This window comes from Meriones unguiculatus, chromosome 11 (assembly GCF_030254825.1).
Source record: "Meriones unguiculatus strain TT.TT164.6M chromosome 11, Bangor_MerUng_6.1, whole genome shotgun sequence".
Taxonomy (NCBI): domain Eukaryota; kingdom Metazoa; phylum Chordata; class Mammalia; order Rodentia; family Muridae; genus Meriones; species Meriones unguiculatus.
The window spans coordinates 39908871-39923757 of NC_083359.1; the positions used below are offsets into that span (position 1 = coordinate 39908871).

Here is a 14887-nt window from a genome sequence, read left to right on the forward strand (position 1 = left end):
TGCCCAGGCTGGAGTATCTCCAAGAGCTGTTAGAATTTGGGCTTAAACAGTCAGGAGGCAAGAGTCTGGGCTGGCAGAAGCAAGGATTTTTAGAAATGTAGTAAGTGGTAGGAGAACCCACAGATGCCATCTGCAAGCCATGGCAGACCCAGGACATACAAGGTACCCAAGAAAGAAGACTGCTGCATTTCCAGGTGAAAGGAAGTGAGGCACTAATAATGTAGTCATAGAAATGTGTGAATGTATGTAAATTTTTGGAAGACGTGATTAGACCAGTTTCCTTTTTTTTTTTTTTTTTTTTTTTTTTGTCTCTTAGAAATCTTTTTCTCCAGGTCTCTGTGGATTATGGAACTTGCCACCAAGTCTTAAAATTTTAGTTCCATCCCCAGGACCCACATGTTAGAAGGAAAAATCCAACCTGTAAAAATTGTCCTCTGATCTACAGTCATGTCATGGTGTATCTACACATTGAATAAGTAAACATAATTTTAAATTTTAAAAGAAAATTTTTATCTTCTTTGAGTTTATAAATAGGAAGTATGCTGAGCATAGTGACTGCAGGGTGAGACCACGTTATAAAACAAAGGAGCATTGCATGAATGGTCTTAGGAAGTACAGATTCTAAAAACCTTTTAATTTTTATTCATGTTCTCAATTTATTTCAGTGTCTTTGATCCTTTGTCCTGGAAATGGAAAGACACTTCCTGGCTTGGTACAGGCTCTGTGGCTGCTGAATTCAGCATCTGAATATTAATCTAAACCCCATGGTCTAAACCAAATCTTTTTTGCTTTCTGAATTAATATTGGGGGGGGCGCATAGTGTATGTGCAGGTCTGTGCATGTGGAGGCCAGAGATTGATATCAAATGTCTTCCTTAATGCTCTTCACCTTATATATTGAGACTGTGTGTCTCACTTGAACTCAGAGCTCACAAGCACAGCTAGTCTAGCTAACCAACTTCCTCTGGAGATCTCCTGTCTCTGCTTCCTGCAATCTGGAGTTAAGATGTAATGCCGCGCCTACCTGAAATTTATGTGGGTGCTGGGAATCTGAGTTCCTGTCTCATGAACGCATACAAGTGCTTACTCCCTGATAACGTTTCTCTAATCCTAACCTATTTTTATTATTTAAAATACCCATAATATGTGTATTGTTTAAAATATCCATGTCTATATATCTATATCATAAATCTCACTCATTTAATGTACACAGTTGGGTTTTAGTATAGGTATGAAGTGTTACCAGCTCATGGTCTTTTCAAAGAACTGCCAACCTATCTACTATCTCTGTGGGCTTGCCTATCCTGAGTATTTCTGCAAATGGGATTGTACAGCATATGGTCTTTCTACTTACTCCTTTTGTAAATCAGTAAAGCTTTATTGACATAGAGCCATAGTCACTTATATCCATATTGTCTGTGGCTGCTTTCCTACCACGTGATCAGTAGCAAGAGTGATCCCAAAGCATCTGTCTGGCCCTTTATGAAAACACCTACTGAGTACTGCCTCAGCCTTTGGAGTGAAGTGTGGGCCAGCCAGAGAGCGTGCAGGGTTTTTAGTGAGTTGACCACACTGTCGTGTTGAACAGTAGCTCTCTCTGGTCTCCAGTGTTTGCTAGCATCCTGTGAAGAGGGTGCATGAGAAAAGGTCTCAAGGCACCCTGAGTCTTTTATATATGAACAGAAAATATCAACTCTGGCAGACTCCATAGTGTCCTAATCCACTGTGGTTGACAGATCTTTGTCAGTGTTTCAGTGTTACCAATGTCAGTGCCGGTTCTTCTCAGCTAAATAGGTATTTAAATACTTTCCAACCTTCTGTTCACATGCAGGAAGGAGAATGGAAATCGTCATTTTGTAGCTCTTGTTACAAGCAGTCCCTTAACTTTCTCCATCCTGCCCACCAAAATGCTTAGCATTTAGCTCTATCAGCCTACCCCATGGTTGTAAACATTCTAGGTTTGAACTAGGTTCTGACATTTTAGTTTCCTTGGGAAAGGTCTTACCCAGCATTCTAGAGTGTTCTTTTTTTGACACTAATATCTTGTTTATTTGTTTGTTTATTTTTTGGTTTTTTGTTTGTTTCTTTGTGTAGCCTTCCTTGACTAGAACTTGCTTTGTAGACCAGGCCGCCCTCAAACTCAGAGATCCACCTGCCTCTGCCTCCTAAGTGCTGGAATTAAAAGTGTGTGCCACCACTACCTAGCTGACACCGATATCTTCTTATCACCTTTACTATTAGCTTTTTTTTTTTCTTTCTTTCTCACAGAGGACACTACTGCCTAGACCTTCTGAAAACCAGTCCCACAATGTGTGCTCCTTCTCCATCCTGTCTAATTCTCCTATAGCCGGTAAGGCCAGGCGCCCCTGGGACAGCTGTCTCTGAATGTTACCTGAACATGCCTCACTGTGGGTCTCCATGGCTGTTTGTGTGACATTTCTAGCATATCTGTGTTCATTCTCCCAGCACATACAATGATAACTGTGCTGGGCCTACCTGCCAGTGGTTTGAGTGTACCTTCTTTAGACGTGTGTCCCATTGCCTTTGTTGGCAGCACCACTGAGTTCAGTTCAGTGGACTGTAGAGCCCTGATAGCACTTATGAAATAAGTGTGTTGTTTTATTTACGTCTGTAAATGTAGCTGGTGCACTGTTTTGAATTAAGCCTCAGAGTGGTCTTCAGTGAACACATACGTTTGTTGATTTATCTTGACTAATCTATTCTGATCATGATTCTTTGGATCAAATCCAGAGCTGTAGGCAGCAAGCAGAGTAACCATTGCACTGCTGAACTATGTTTCCAGTCCTAACAAGCCACCACCACTTCCTCCTCCTCCTCTTTCTTCTTTTAAGATTTACTTATCTTTATGTGTATGTGTAAGTGCCTTTATGGGCATCAAAGGCCCATGAAGGCCAGAAGAAGAGTCAGATCTGCAATTAGAGGTGGTTATGAGTCACCAAGTGGGTACTAGGAAACAAATCTGAGATTTTTGCAAAAACAGCAGTGCTCTTAACCACTGAGCCTTCTCTCTTGTCACTTCATGAGTTGTCTTCTTTTATTCTTTAATTGTATTTATTTTATGTGTATGTATGTTTTGCCAGCATGTATGTCTGTGCAATGTGTTCTTGTCTAATGCCCGTGGAGGCCAGAAGAGGGTGTTAGATTCCCTAAAACTGGAGTTACCAGGTGGTTGTGAGCCATCATTTGAGTTCTGGGGACTGAACTTATATCTCTTCCTTACTAGGAGCCTGTATGGTATGACCTCCCAGTCCCTAAGTTAGCAAGTGTTTGAAATGTTAAGTGGATTGCTATGATCCTAGCTATGTCTGTGAAGGAAGCCCCCTATAGCCCCATTGTGCATAGTAAGACATAGACAAACCAGTTGATACAGTTGCATTTGTCTTCCTCTCACAGGGAGAGGCTGGTTCCGGCCCATCCAGTCTTCTCTGACCAAAGCAGCTCTGTCTCGACCGATAGTGCCCAAGGTCCTCCCATCTCAGGCCACCAGTCACCTGCCCAGTAAGTCTGAAATGTGCACAGTGACAGCCACTATGTGAGGTTCCTTAGTTGCTTTTTTTGTTATACATCTTTGTAATATTCTCTTCTTCTCCAAGGCATAATGTCTTACTGCTTTGCTAAGAGTATATAAATCGCTTGGCTCTTCACTGAAGAGAGGTGTGAGGGCGAAGCTGTCCCAAGCTCTCGGGGCACACATCATGGAGTGCAGTGTTGTGGAGCAGAGGTTGATATGTCACTCCTGTTGCCAGGTGCCATTGACTTAGCAGCTCAGAGTGCTGGCATCATCCCTGCCGATGGCTCATCTGTCATCTCTCCACTGTCTTCAGAACAAGCAACCACTGCCATCTCGGGGCAGGGTGACACTGGACCACACCAGAACAGCAACCCCGTTTCTACTGTAAGGATGAGTACATTTACAAGGGCTATTTGAGGTTACCACTAGCACAGGTCATGGGCCTGGATTATACTGGAGCCTGCTATACCTTTAGAGGCCTGATGATTAGAGGAGACACTGAGCCAGGGAAGCCAGAGTTTGAACACCTACAGTGGAGCACAGAGTGAGAGAGTTGAAGAGACATGTTTGCTGTGTGATGCTAAAGAATCCATTGTTAAAACATGCATAAGGGTGTAGCTCTGAATTTCAACCCAGTGGCTGATATCAGCCCATGTGTTCCCACTCAGGTGATAGTAAGTGCTTGATACATCTGGGTAGAGAACAGCTCATAGAGCTTTATTCATGAATCTCCAAGTTCTCTAATTTCTTGGTCTATTTGAGCAAAGGGTGGGTGGGTAGACCCCATGAAGCTCTAGGGCCTAAGATTCGGTGGTCAGCCTCTCACTGAGCTGTTGAGGTTCCTCCTAAAAAAACAATAAAAGATTATAAGTGCAGCACCAACAAGCTGAGAATTGCTCTCCATCATTCCAGCTTAGAACATAATCCATTTCTGCTCCTGTTTGTAGGGACACTGGGGTGAATGAAAAGAGTTTTTCTCTGGTTTACAGCAAGACAAGTATTTGGCTGTTACTCCACCTCAGTGTGGACCACTCATTGTTCTTGTTGTTCCAGGGCACTAATGACCCGTTTATCAGCGTTCCAAGACCAGAGCAGGAGCCGATGACAGACGGTTTCCAGGTAGGGTACACTTTGGGGCTTCAGTGCCCACCCTCCCTGGGTGCATAGACCAAGCTTCCCAGCATCGTCGTTGTCCTTTCACCTGACTTGGCTATTGCTTCATGAGTGGATGAGCTATGCTGTCCCTGGTTACAGCTTCCATTATTTAACCCCATGTCTAAAAGGACTGAGTTTTATGGGCTGGGGAGCAGGAGGTAATCAGCTGGTGGCTTTCTGAGCATTATTCTCCGCCTAGATGCCACCAACGGAAGTAAGCTCACCCTATATCCTAGTTTAACTTTCTTCTGAAGAAGTATACTTCCTGAGTATGCTCCTCTCTTGGAGACTTGTGGGTGAGGGGCTGCATTAGTTGCAACTGCCAAGCCAGAGGTGGAAACTGTACTCACTGTTACGAGTGCTGATAGACACCTTGTGTGTGAACAGTATTTGTCCTCCTTCCCGCAGGGATCATCTGTTCTATCCTTACCTGAGCTTCCCAAGGCTCATCTCCAGAATGGCCTTTCCACACCTTTATCCTCATCAGAGAGCTCCAGCACCCGGCTCTCCCCACCCAATGTTTCTGCACTGCTGGACATATCCCTCCCTGGCCCACCTGAGGATGTTCTCTCACAGGGAGAACCTGCCACACAGATCAGTGACTCCATCATTGAAATTGCCATCAGCTCTGGCCAGTACAGTAAGTACAGATGGCCTTGCAAACCTTTCCTAGAACTAGGTTCTCGCTAAAGTAGTGCAGCCAGACTTACCATAGGGAACCTAATCTGCCTAAGTATTTGCAAGACTTGCTGTTAAAGTGTCAGTGTCAGTTTTTAGCATTCAGTATTTGTCACTACAAGGTGCCTCTGTCTGGCTCTGACAGGAGCAGTACCTGGGATCTGGGGCCACTAGTGGTCTGTTTGGGTTGCTCCTGACCTTGAGATAAGAATGAGATGGTTTAGAAGGTTCTTTGAAGGCTGGGATCAGCTTTATGTGAGTGTATTGGGAAGACGACTTACATGTTTGCAGGTAGTGCTTAGGTAGGAAGTAGCTGCACAGATAGTCACCAACAGCCTGGTCCCACTTATTCTGTGTTGGTGTTCCTGGTAGCAATGGCACAGCTATTGCCTGCTGACATGAATCAGATTTCAGGGTTCAGACAAACATGAACTCACAGCCTCTTAGCCCATGTGTTTGATAGGTCCCTGACTTGTCTGAACCTTGCTTTCTTAGCAGTAGACTGGGAACTGTGTGTTCCCTATAGGATAAAATCAGGAGCATCGTGTTTCCCATGGGACTGGTGCAAACATCATAAAGATTGGCACAGCACTGTAGGCATGAGGTCTACCTGACCCTTCCTACTGTCTTCTTCATTGTGCCCTTCTTATACCATGAAGTTGCCCTGAAGGCTCTGTGATCCTTATTTGTAGAAAACTGATGTCTTTTGGTGTGGGCCCAGTGCATCCTGGGTTCAATGGTACAGAGCCTCTGCCTCATGCTGCCTTGATAGGGGTCCAGGGAGGCATCTCTGACCTTGGTTTTTGGTTGACAGGTGAAGGAGTTCCTCTTTCTCCAGCAAAACTGAATGGCAGTGACAGTTCCAAGAGTCTTCCTTCCCCATCCAGCAGCCCCCAGCCCAACTGGATTGCATCTCCCACGCACGACCCCCAGTGGTACCCCAGTGACTCTACAGATTCTTCACTCAGCAGCTTGTTTGGTGAGTGTTTCTGAGGGAATCTTCTTTCCAAGGTGGGAGTCAGGCCAGACCTCAGCACTGTTGTTATTTCTCAAGTATTTATTTCTGAGTTAACTTTTAAAAGTGTAATTTACATATAAGAAAATACAGATTTTCAGTGCGTAGCTCACTGGATGTTGGTGTGCTTATAGACACTCTGAGAGCCCTCAGCCCAGTGCAGACAGAACATTCAAGTCACTCATCTGGTTCTTAATGCTTTCTTCAGTCTGTCCAGCTAGCCCAACCCCTTCTTATAGAGCTCTTGCAAAGACAAACAGACTAGACTATCTTTATCTTCTCAATTTTTTTTATATATTCAGTTTGATATTCTGAAGTGGATGTTGCAGCTGACTTGTGGTGGTGTTCTTAACCATATATGGAGAATTGTAGAATGTGGCTTTCTTCCCCAGGAAGAGATTCCATTCAGTTCTTATAACTTACTACACTACTTTATAGGACAGACTGAAACAAAATCAACAATGGGTCAGTAATAGATACAACCACACACTGGCAAGACTGCTTAGTTATTCATACCTCTCAGTATGAATAAACCCATACCTGTCAGTATCCTGAATATGAGTTTGGGGGATAGAATCACTGAACTTGTTTGTTTTGTTGTTCTTTCCCATGATGCTTCAGTGAATAAATCTCACTTTCTGCTTTTTCACTATTGCTTGTTCCTTTAGTAGGTGTTTTGAGAATGGGTAGCTATGCTTAACTTTTACAGTTGCCAGGACCCAGGCTTTTACCCTAATAATTACAAACTTTTCCATCCTTGATTATGGGTACTGTGCCTGGTGGGGAAATGCAGGGAACCAGACTTACACCAGTGGTTTTGCTATCACAAGAAACAGCACAAACAAGCAAAAGCCACCTGCACTCTGTGAAGTCAGAGCCCATCAATGAGGAGCTGTCCACAGAGAATACAATATAGGAGGAGTACGGCACCTTGAGGCCCTTGGAAAATGATAAAGATGAATATGCACTAACATCATGAGATGACAAAAACTTGCTTTAGCTTATTGATGCCATTGGTAGCCCTTGATAGAAGCGTGAAGATGGAGACCTAGAGTGACCTGACTGGTCTAGCTGGACACTTACACCTGATTCAACCTTCTCTCCACAGCCAGCTTCATATCCCCAGAGAAGAGCAGGAAGATGCTACCAACTACTGTTGGAGCCAACAGCGGCACGTCTTTGCTTGGCCCTAGCTTGTTGGATGGAAATTCAAGGGACTCTTTTGTGTCCAGATCTCTGGCTGATGTTGCAGAAGTAAGTGCAGGGCCATATTTTTTGAACTTATTTACCTTCCCATCCCATTCTGGAGGTACTGTGGGTCTTAAGGAATGCTCATCAAGACTGTGTGTAAGGTAGAGCGACACACAGGTGTTTAATCTCTGAGACAACTGACAGCACTGAGATAGCTGATGGACCACAGCAAACTCTAAGTAGCAGCTGTCTCATAGGCTTCTTAACCTGGGAAGCATGGGATCAGGGTGGAGAGCCAGGTCACCAAAAGCAGGCAGAATGCTGTTGAATCTTGTCATGCCCTTCCCTTGCTGTGTGATCCAGTTACCTGATCTATACGCATAGTGCCATTTGGGAGTTGTTAGATGTTACTTTATCACCCTTCCTGCCCTGGCTGCCTTTCAACAGCATTTTCCCATGATGTGTTGAGGCCATGATTCCGTGGAACTTGGGAACAGGTTCTGCTACAGTAGAGTTCTGTCCTTTGTCTATGTGTACCTTCCCATCTTTGGACTATGCCATCTGTCCCTGCAGTCATGCAGAGATCCTCATGTTGTCTGTGGGTCCCCAGCCAGCTAGCACTACAGGGCCAGCACTGGTGGGAGGCGTGAGGACAGCTGTGGTGCTGGGTATAGAACTGCAGGAGAGATTTGATCAAAGTACACGCCAGGTGAGACAGATCCTCAAATAGCATTTCCCAAGTTGGTTGCCTGGATATCAAGACCTTGGTAGTTATTCCAGGAAAGTTTTTTAGCCAGACACTTGAGGAAAAGCATAATATTCAAAATAGCTGTTTTCTTGAAACATGGTAGCATAAACCTGTAATCCCAACACTTGGGAGACTGAGGTAGGAGGATAACAGTGGGTTTGAGATTAGCATAGGATTTAGAATGAGGCCCTGTCTCAGAAAAATAAAAATCAAACCATAAGCAACAATATAAAACTGAAACTTTTTCTCAAAAATTCATTAGTTTCTCAGTTTTCCAATGTGGAGCCATAGAATGCTTTGATGACTTCTGAGTTAAACCATGACATATTTGGCAATTTCAAAACAATATAAGAATAGAGGAGCTAGGTAAATTTTAAGAACCCTTACTGTGCAATCATAGGATCTCAACGTCCATGTAACAACTTGGCCAGGCAGCCTGTGCCTGTAACCCAGCTCTAAGTGTGGTAAGGCACAAGCAGGACGATAGATTGGGGTTGCTGACTTCTAGACTAGCCTAAAAATGTAAACCCCAGAATCAGGAGGAAATTCTGCCTCAAAGGAATTAGAAGGGATGATAGAGGACACCTAGCATAGGTATATACACACAGACAAATATTCACATAAATAAGTAAATCTTTAAAGAAGAATAAATACATCAATGCTGTGACTCTCCCTCACGTCATCTTTATTTGTTTGGGGAATGGGTTCACATGTGTGTGGAGGGGAGAAGTCCACGCGTCTTCCTTCCTTCCTTGCTCTTCAGTTTACTCTGTCCTTGTGTTGTGTGGTGATAGTGAGGGGTTAGATCTGAGGACAACTTAGAAGAATTAGTTCTTTCCTGCTCTGTGAGCCCCAAGGATTGAACTTGGTTGTCTAACTTGACAAGTGTCTTTACCCACTGACCCTTACACTAGCATGCTACCTTATGTTTTGAGAAAGGAAGCTGAACCAGAACTCATTGATTCTTGTAGGTTAACTGGTCAATGAGCTCCAGAGAGCCACCTATCTCTGATCTCCCAACTGTGATTATAGATTCTGTACCCTGATTTTATATGGTTACTGGAGGTACAAACTCAAGTCCTCATGCCTGCATGGAAAGTACTTTACTGACTGAACCGTCTCCCCTGAACCCTCTCTTGTGCAGTGTGTGGTATTTCTCAAACCCATTCACAATGGCTTCTTTACTCATAGGGCTCCTTGTAGAGTAAATATTTCATATAAAAGACTGTTCTTTCTTTTTGGTTAGTATGGATGCTCTGAGTCCCTAATTCCTATAAGATGGGCACTTCTGAATCCTGGGGGGTCAGGAATGCAGAGTTTCAAGCCAGCCAGACCCCCAGGTCAGCATTTGCATTTTTCCCCATGATATGGTATTCAGGACACAGGAACAGCACAAAATACATTATCTTTAGCAAGTGAAGGGCATACACGTTCACCTGCAGAACCAGCCAGTATATTCAGCAGAGGGTCTTCCCAAGAACTCTACAGTTTAAAGGGCCCTCATCATCTGGAAGTGTAGCAATCATTTATGAATGCAGTGGTCAGATGGTAGGCTCTGAGTAAAAGTGATGGATGTGGTCTATGGTGAGAAGGGGATGAACGTATGGATGAGACAAGGCCTTGCTATGTACTTTGGGCTGGTCTTGAACTCATAAAACTTCTGTCTGCTTCAGCCTCAAAAATTATAGTACACTGAGCCACCTTGCCAGCTCTCCTCTTTTTTTAAGAACAAGTTTCAGTTTGTTCAACATTTCCAGTAAAAATTTTAAAGTTTAGTTCTTAGCATATTCATTCATGTCATGTAGATCACTAAGAAAAATCCATGCAAGTCTTAACAGATGTTAATAAAGTCACTATGTGGACGCAACAAATGTCCCTGCTCTTCAAGAATCTTCCACTAGAATGGAGAGAGATGATAAACCATGACAGCTCCCCAGGATAATGTCTTACAGATTACTTTGTCCCTCACAGTATTTCTGTCTCTGCATTGCTCACTGTGCTGAGCCTACCATCTTTTTACTGTTTTTGTTTGTTTGTTTTTGTGGGTCTTTTTGTTTTTTGTTTGTTTGTTTTGTTTTTGAGACTTTCTCTGTGTAGTTTTGGCTGTCCTGGACTTGCTTTGTAGACCAGGCTGGCCTTGAACTCCCAGAAATCCACCTGCGTCTGCCTCTGCAAGTGCTGGGATTACAGGTATGGGCCACTTAACCTGGCTTTTCTAATGTTTCTTAAATAGCTACACTCTTGTCTTCTCATGGCCTTTGCATTTGCTATTTCTTTGGATGGGAATGTCCTTTTCTCAAATGCTCTTCCATGTCCTTTGTATCCGCACTTGTGAGACCCTCACTTAACTCTTCTCAGAGGCAAACACTGCTCTGCTTGCTTTGGTATCTTCCTTCTCTTATTGGCTTTTCTGTGGACTGTCTTCCTCATAGAGTCAGAGGCAGTGGCTGCTGCTATAGTCTCAGCATCTAGATGTTTCATGTTCTCAGAGACATTCTTAGGATCGTGTACAGAGTATGTACTTACAGAAAGTCCATGTGCTTAGACCACAAAGGATTCTGAAATTTCACATAAAGCAATAGGCTCCTTCCATTGACATTCTGCTCTGGGGCTCAAGAGCCTCTAGTCAGGATGGTAAGCCATCCTCCAACTAATGTCTTCTTGTCCCTTCTCTCCTGCAGGTGGTAGATTCCCAGTTGGTGTGCATGATGAATGAGAACAGCATTGACTACATATCTCGATTTAATGACTTGGCTCAAGAATTGTCCATCAATGAGCCTGGCCGCCGAGAGGTTCTTTTTGATGGTGGAGGAGGTGGTAATCCTGTTGGTGACCTCTCTCAATGACTGTGCCTTGTGACGTGGGCATCCTGGAATCCACAAAGGAGATCTACAAGGGGCTGGCCCTTGAAACTGTCTTCACAGTAGAGAAAATCAAGCCCAGAATCCTGAGAAGACAAGGAGGAAGAGCACCTCTAACAGCATACGATACACAGCCCATAGGAGTCGCTGGTCATGGCCTGTCCAACAATCAGGGCGATACCATCCACAGAGGCCAGGACAAGCTCTGAGAAGGGTAGACATCAGAAATCCTTTTGGTATCAAAGCCCTTACTTGCAGTCCTGTAGCCTGTGTGGCAGTCCCAACTGTGTGTCTGCGTGTTAAGCCTTCCAGAGGGTCTCCTCCTTGCAAGAGACATGCCTCATGTTCATTTTGTCTTGGAAGCTGTTACTCTGTGTGAAGGAAGACCACAGCCACTGCTGCTTTCTTTCTGATCCTTTCCCTGCTTGGCTGTTTTGTTTGTACTGATGTTGCAAGAGACAGTGAATGTAGACCAGGCTCTTGCCTGGTGGTATTTTCAACCCAAGATACTTCCTGGATGCCTTGACAGTGAATCAGAGAAGGGTCCCAGAGTCATGTAGCTAATGCTATATTCTCAAGATTCCTGACCCTTACCTAGTGCTTCCCCCATCCAGAGGTTTGGTTCTGCCTGTCATAAGAAGGAAGAAAGAAATTATGTCTCTTACAAGGTTGTATGGATGTTTCATAGCGTCCTGCAAAGCTGGATGGAGATGGTTTTCTTGTGGTTTAAGAATCAGGAAACATGGACAGGGAATAGTAAGAGTCCTCTAGGTGGCTTTGCTCATTTTCTGTGCTTAAGGCCTAGTTCCTTCTAAGTGACCTAAGATACTGTTCCTCTCTGCTCACCTGCCCTCCACCCCAAATGCACTGCTGTGTCTACAGATTTTATGTGTGCTTTAATTTTTCATGTGCTATTGCGGTGTCTGAGCATGTCTTTGCCCCAGGCTGTCTCTCTTCCCGTTCTGGGATCTAACCAGGGTGCAGATGTCAGAGGGTGTGGGAAGAGCTCACAGCTTGATGGTATTTTTTCATCTCTCTACTGGAGCCCAGTGTTGTTCAGCCCTCATGATTTTGGCCATCCTTCTCAGAATGGTGCCAACAAGAGTCTCTATTTCCCTCCATTGCCCTCCCGAGATCCTTGTAACATAGTCACACTCCTGCCAGACCTAAAATGTTAGGAAGCCATAACTGTGGTCCTCGGTAAGTAGGTGACAGCTGCACTACCCTCTGAGTGCTTACTCTCCATACAGCAGTCAGGGCTGAAAGGTCCTTTCTTTCCCCCATCCCCCTCTTAGAACAAGGTTTCTCTGTGTAACCCTGGCTATCCTTAAACTCAATTCGTAGATCAGGGTGGCCTGGAGATCTGCCTGTCTCTGCCTCCTGAGTGCTGGAATTAAAGGCTTGTGCCACCATACCCAGCTAGAAAGGTCCTTTCTAACTCCTGAAATTGCCACGTCTGCTCTCTACCTGTTACTTGCCCAGTAGTCCTGAAGACCAGCCCAGGCCCTTATGTACCTCCATCTGCAGTGAAGAAAGGGAGGAAACATCCCTGATGGGACACTTGACCCACTTGTCTCACTGGCTACTACAAACCCCAGACTGTAGGCTCTACTCCAAAAACAGAGGGTAGAGGCTATTGACAGCAAACCCCTTTACCTCCCAAGATCTTCCTGCCACAGGTACTGCTAAAGGATCTGCCCAGATCCTGATGGGTAGACCCCTTTGTCTGGCAAAAGTCAGACTCTTAGAGGAATGAGAAGAGCAGCACGCAGTGCTGTTGGAACAGACTGTGGTGAAGTGGCCAGTGTCTTCACCCAGGTGCATGCTTTCCGCAGTGCCCTGCTTAGCTGAGGTGTTTAGTGGGTCTTGGGACTTTAGCATGGTTAGGACACCAGGCTCAGCTTGGGCCACTGCTAGTTGTCCTTCCTCTCCCACAACATTAAGCATGGGTGCTTGTAGAATCCTGGTGACTGAGCATATAGTACTAGGTAGTTGGGTTCCTGAGCTGATGCCCATCAGGCAGTGAATGCATAGAGGCACATATTAGTCTGTGACCTCTAAAAGGAAGTGAGATTGCTTTTAGGAGCAGAGACTACGGCCCTGTCACCCACCAAGCAGCAAGTGGGATGTGGAGTGGACTGACTCTTGTAGGGAAGCTGACAGGATGCCAGAAGGTTCCACTGCTCTTAACAGCTAGCCACTCATGTGCTCCTCAATCACCCTATTAAAGGACAAACAGTGGCATCTGTAGCAGAGAATCAATGGGTATAACTCCTCCTGGCCTAATCAAATATCTATACATAAAACTTGGAAACTGTTAAAGGTTGGAGTTTGTTTTTTTTTTTTAAAGCAGCAAGAAAGCCTCCTGGGTTCTACATGTTCTTTCTCTGCCTTTCCATCAGTTTTGATGGTTCATGCTTACCTAGGGCTTCCTTTCCGCATTGGAACTTAGTGTGATATACATGCAATCAGTTTTTGAGAAAATTTTTTTGTTACTACTAATATTTTAGACTTGTTGATTCATCTTTTCAAAAGATTGGGAACCTGTATCTCTGGTGCTTGGCATGGATTGTGTCCTAGAGAAGTTGCTCAGCCGAGCTGAAGTCCATCTATCCTGTCGGGCATAGTACTTGCTCAGGGAGTGGGACTTTTGGTGACATTTCATCTGTTGGTCAGCCTTTTTTCCACCCTCTTCTTTTTCATTCCTGTGGTGACCTCTGCTGGAGGAGGTCTCATTCAGTTTGATGGCATTTTTAACTAGACCACATTATTAGAAATGGTCAAAACAAGTTTAGAGGAAAATTGTTTTATGTAATTTTTAAACATCTGCCAGATGCATTCATGAGGACATACAGTACTTTGTCTTAATTAAAAAGGAAAGAAACCCACACACCTTTCTCAGAGGTTTGCCTGGTGAGGCCAGTCCAGTCGTGGAAGCACTGCACCAGCCAAACCTGTACTCCCGTAAGATCACTGGCTGGAGACGCGCAGCCGGCAGGCACAACTAGTGCTGTTTGCTTTGATAATCGTTAAGCCATATCATCTGAGGTTTCCGGCTTGAGATGTGAATTTGTTTTATAGACTATAAATATACAGTGTATGTATAAAGCAGAATGCCTGTCCTTCTGATTATTTTTTTGTACCATATTGTAAATTACATTATTTATTCTTTACCAATTTTTGGGAATAAAAGGTGTTTTGGTTATTTAATATAATAAACAAAAACTGTTAAACTTAAGCTAAAATTTCCAGTTCAGCTTGTAAATGTTTTTATTGTGCATAAATACATATACTAATACTTGATCTAATGACTGCCTTTTGTGCCTGCTTTTAAAGCCAGTATGCTTAGGGTATTCAGGTCTGGCAAGGGCACGGGGTGTAGTGAGATAAGCCCTAAGGCCTATAGGCACAGCAGGAGACTTCGGGTAGTCCTGAGGTGGGCCTCAAAGAATGACTGTTGGGTGGCCGCCGAAAGCAGGGAGGTGGCGGTCATTACCGCTGCTTCAGTTATGGGCATGGTCTGCGCTACCCTGAAGCCTTGCATCTTCCTGAGGGCTCTACAACCCCAGGGAAACCTGCTATCACCGGTCCGGAAACTTTCTCGTCTGGCCCGGGATAGGTCCACAGGAAATGCAGATTCGCGCCCTGAGGCGTGGTGTTGGAGGGTGGTGCGAACTGTGAACCAATAGTCACGCCTGAAGCTGTGAG

At 44.5% G+C, this 14887-nt stretch overlaps 1 protein-coding gene across 3 annotated transcripts in view; it reads left to right on the forward strand.

The window, feature by feature from the left end:
* Cramp1 (cramped chromatin regulator homolog 1) overlaps positions 1-14487 on the forward strand; it is a 53853-nt gene extending 39366 nt beyond the window's left edge. For all 3 annotated transcript variants that reach the window (XM_021637138.2, XM_021637139.2, XM_060363978.1), the window contains exons 14-21: positions 2268-2349; positions 3414-3518; positions 3767-3915; positions 4585-4650; positions 5095-5326; positions 6179-6343; positions 7488-7633; positions 11000-14487. In XM_021637138.2, coding sequence (XP_021492813.1) covers positions 2268-2349; positions 3414-3518; positions 3767-3915; positions 4585-4650; positions 5095-5326; positions 6179-6343; positions 7488-7633; positions 11000-11164 — 1110 coding nt within the window. In that variant the 3' untranslated portion in view covers positions 11165-14487. The remainder of the gene's footprint in view (positions 1-2267; positions 2350-3413; positions 3519-3766; positions 3916-4584; positions 4651-5094; positions 5327-6178; positions 6344-7487; positions 7634-10999) is intronic.
* Positions 14488-14887: the final 400 nt, after the last annotated feature.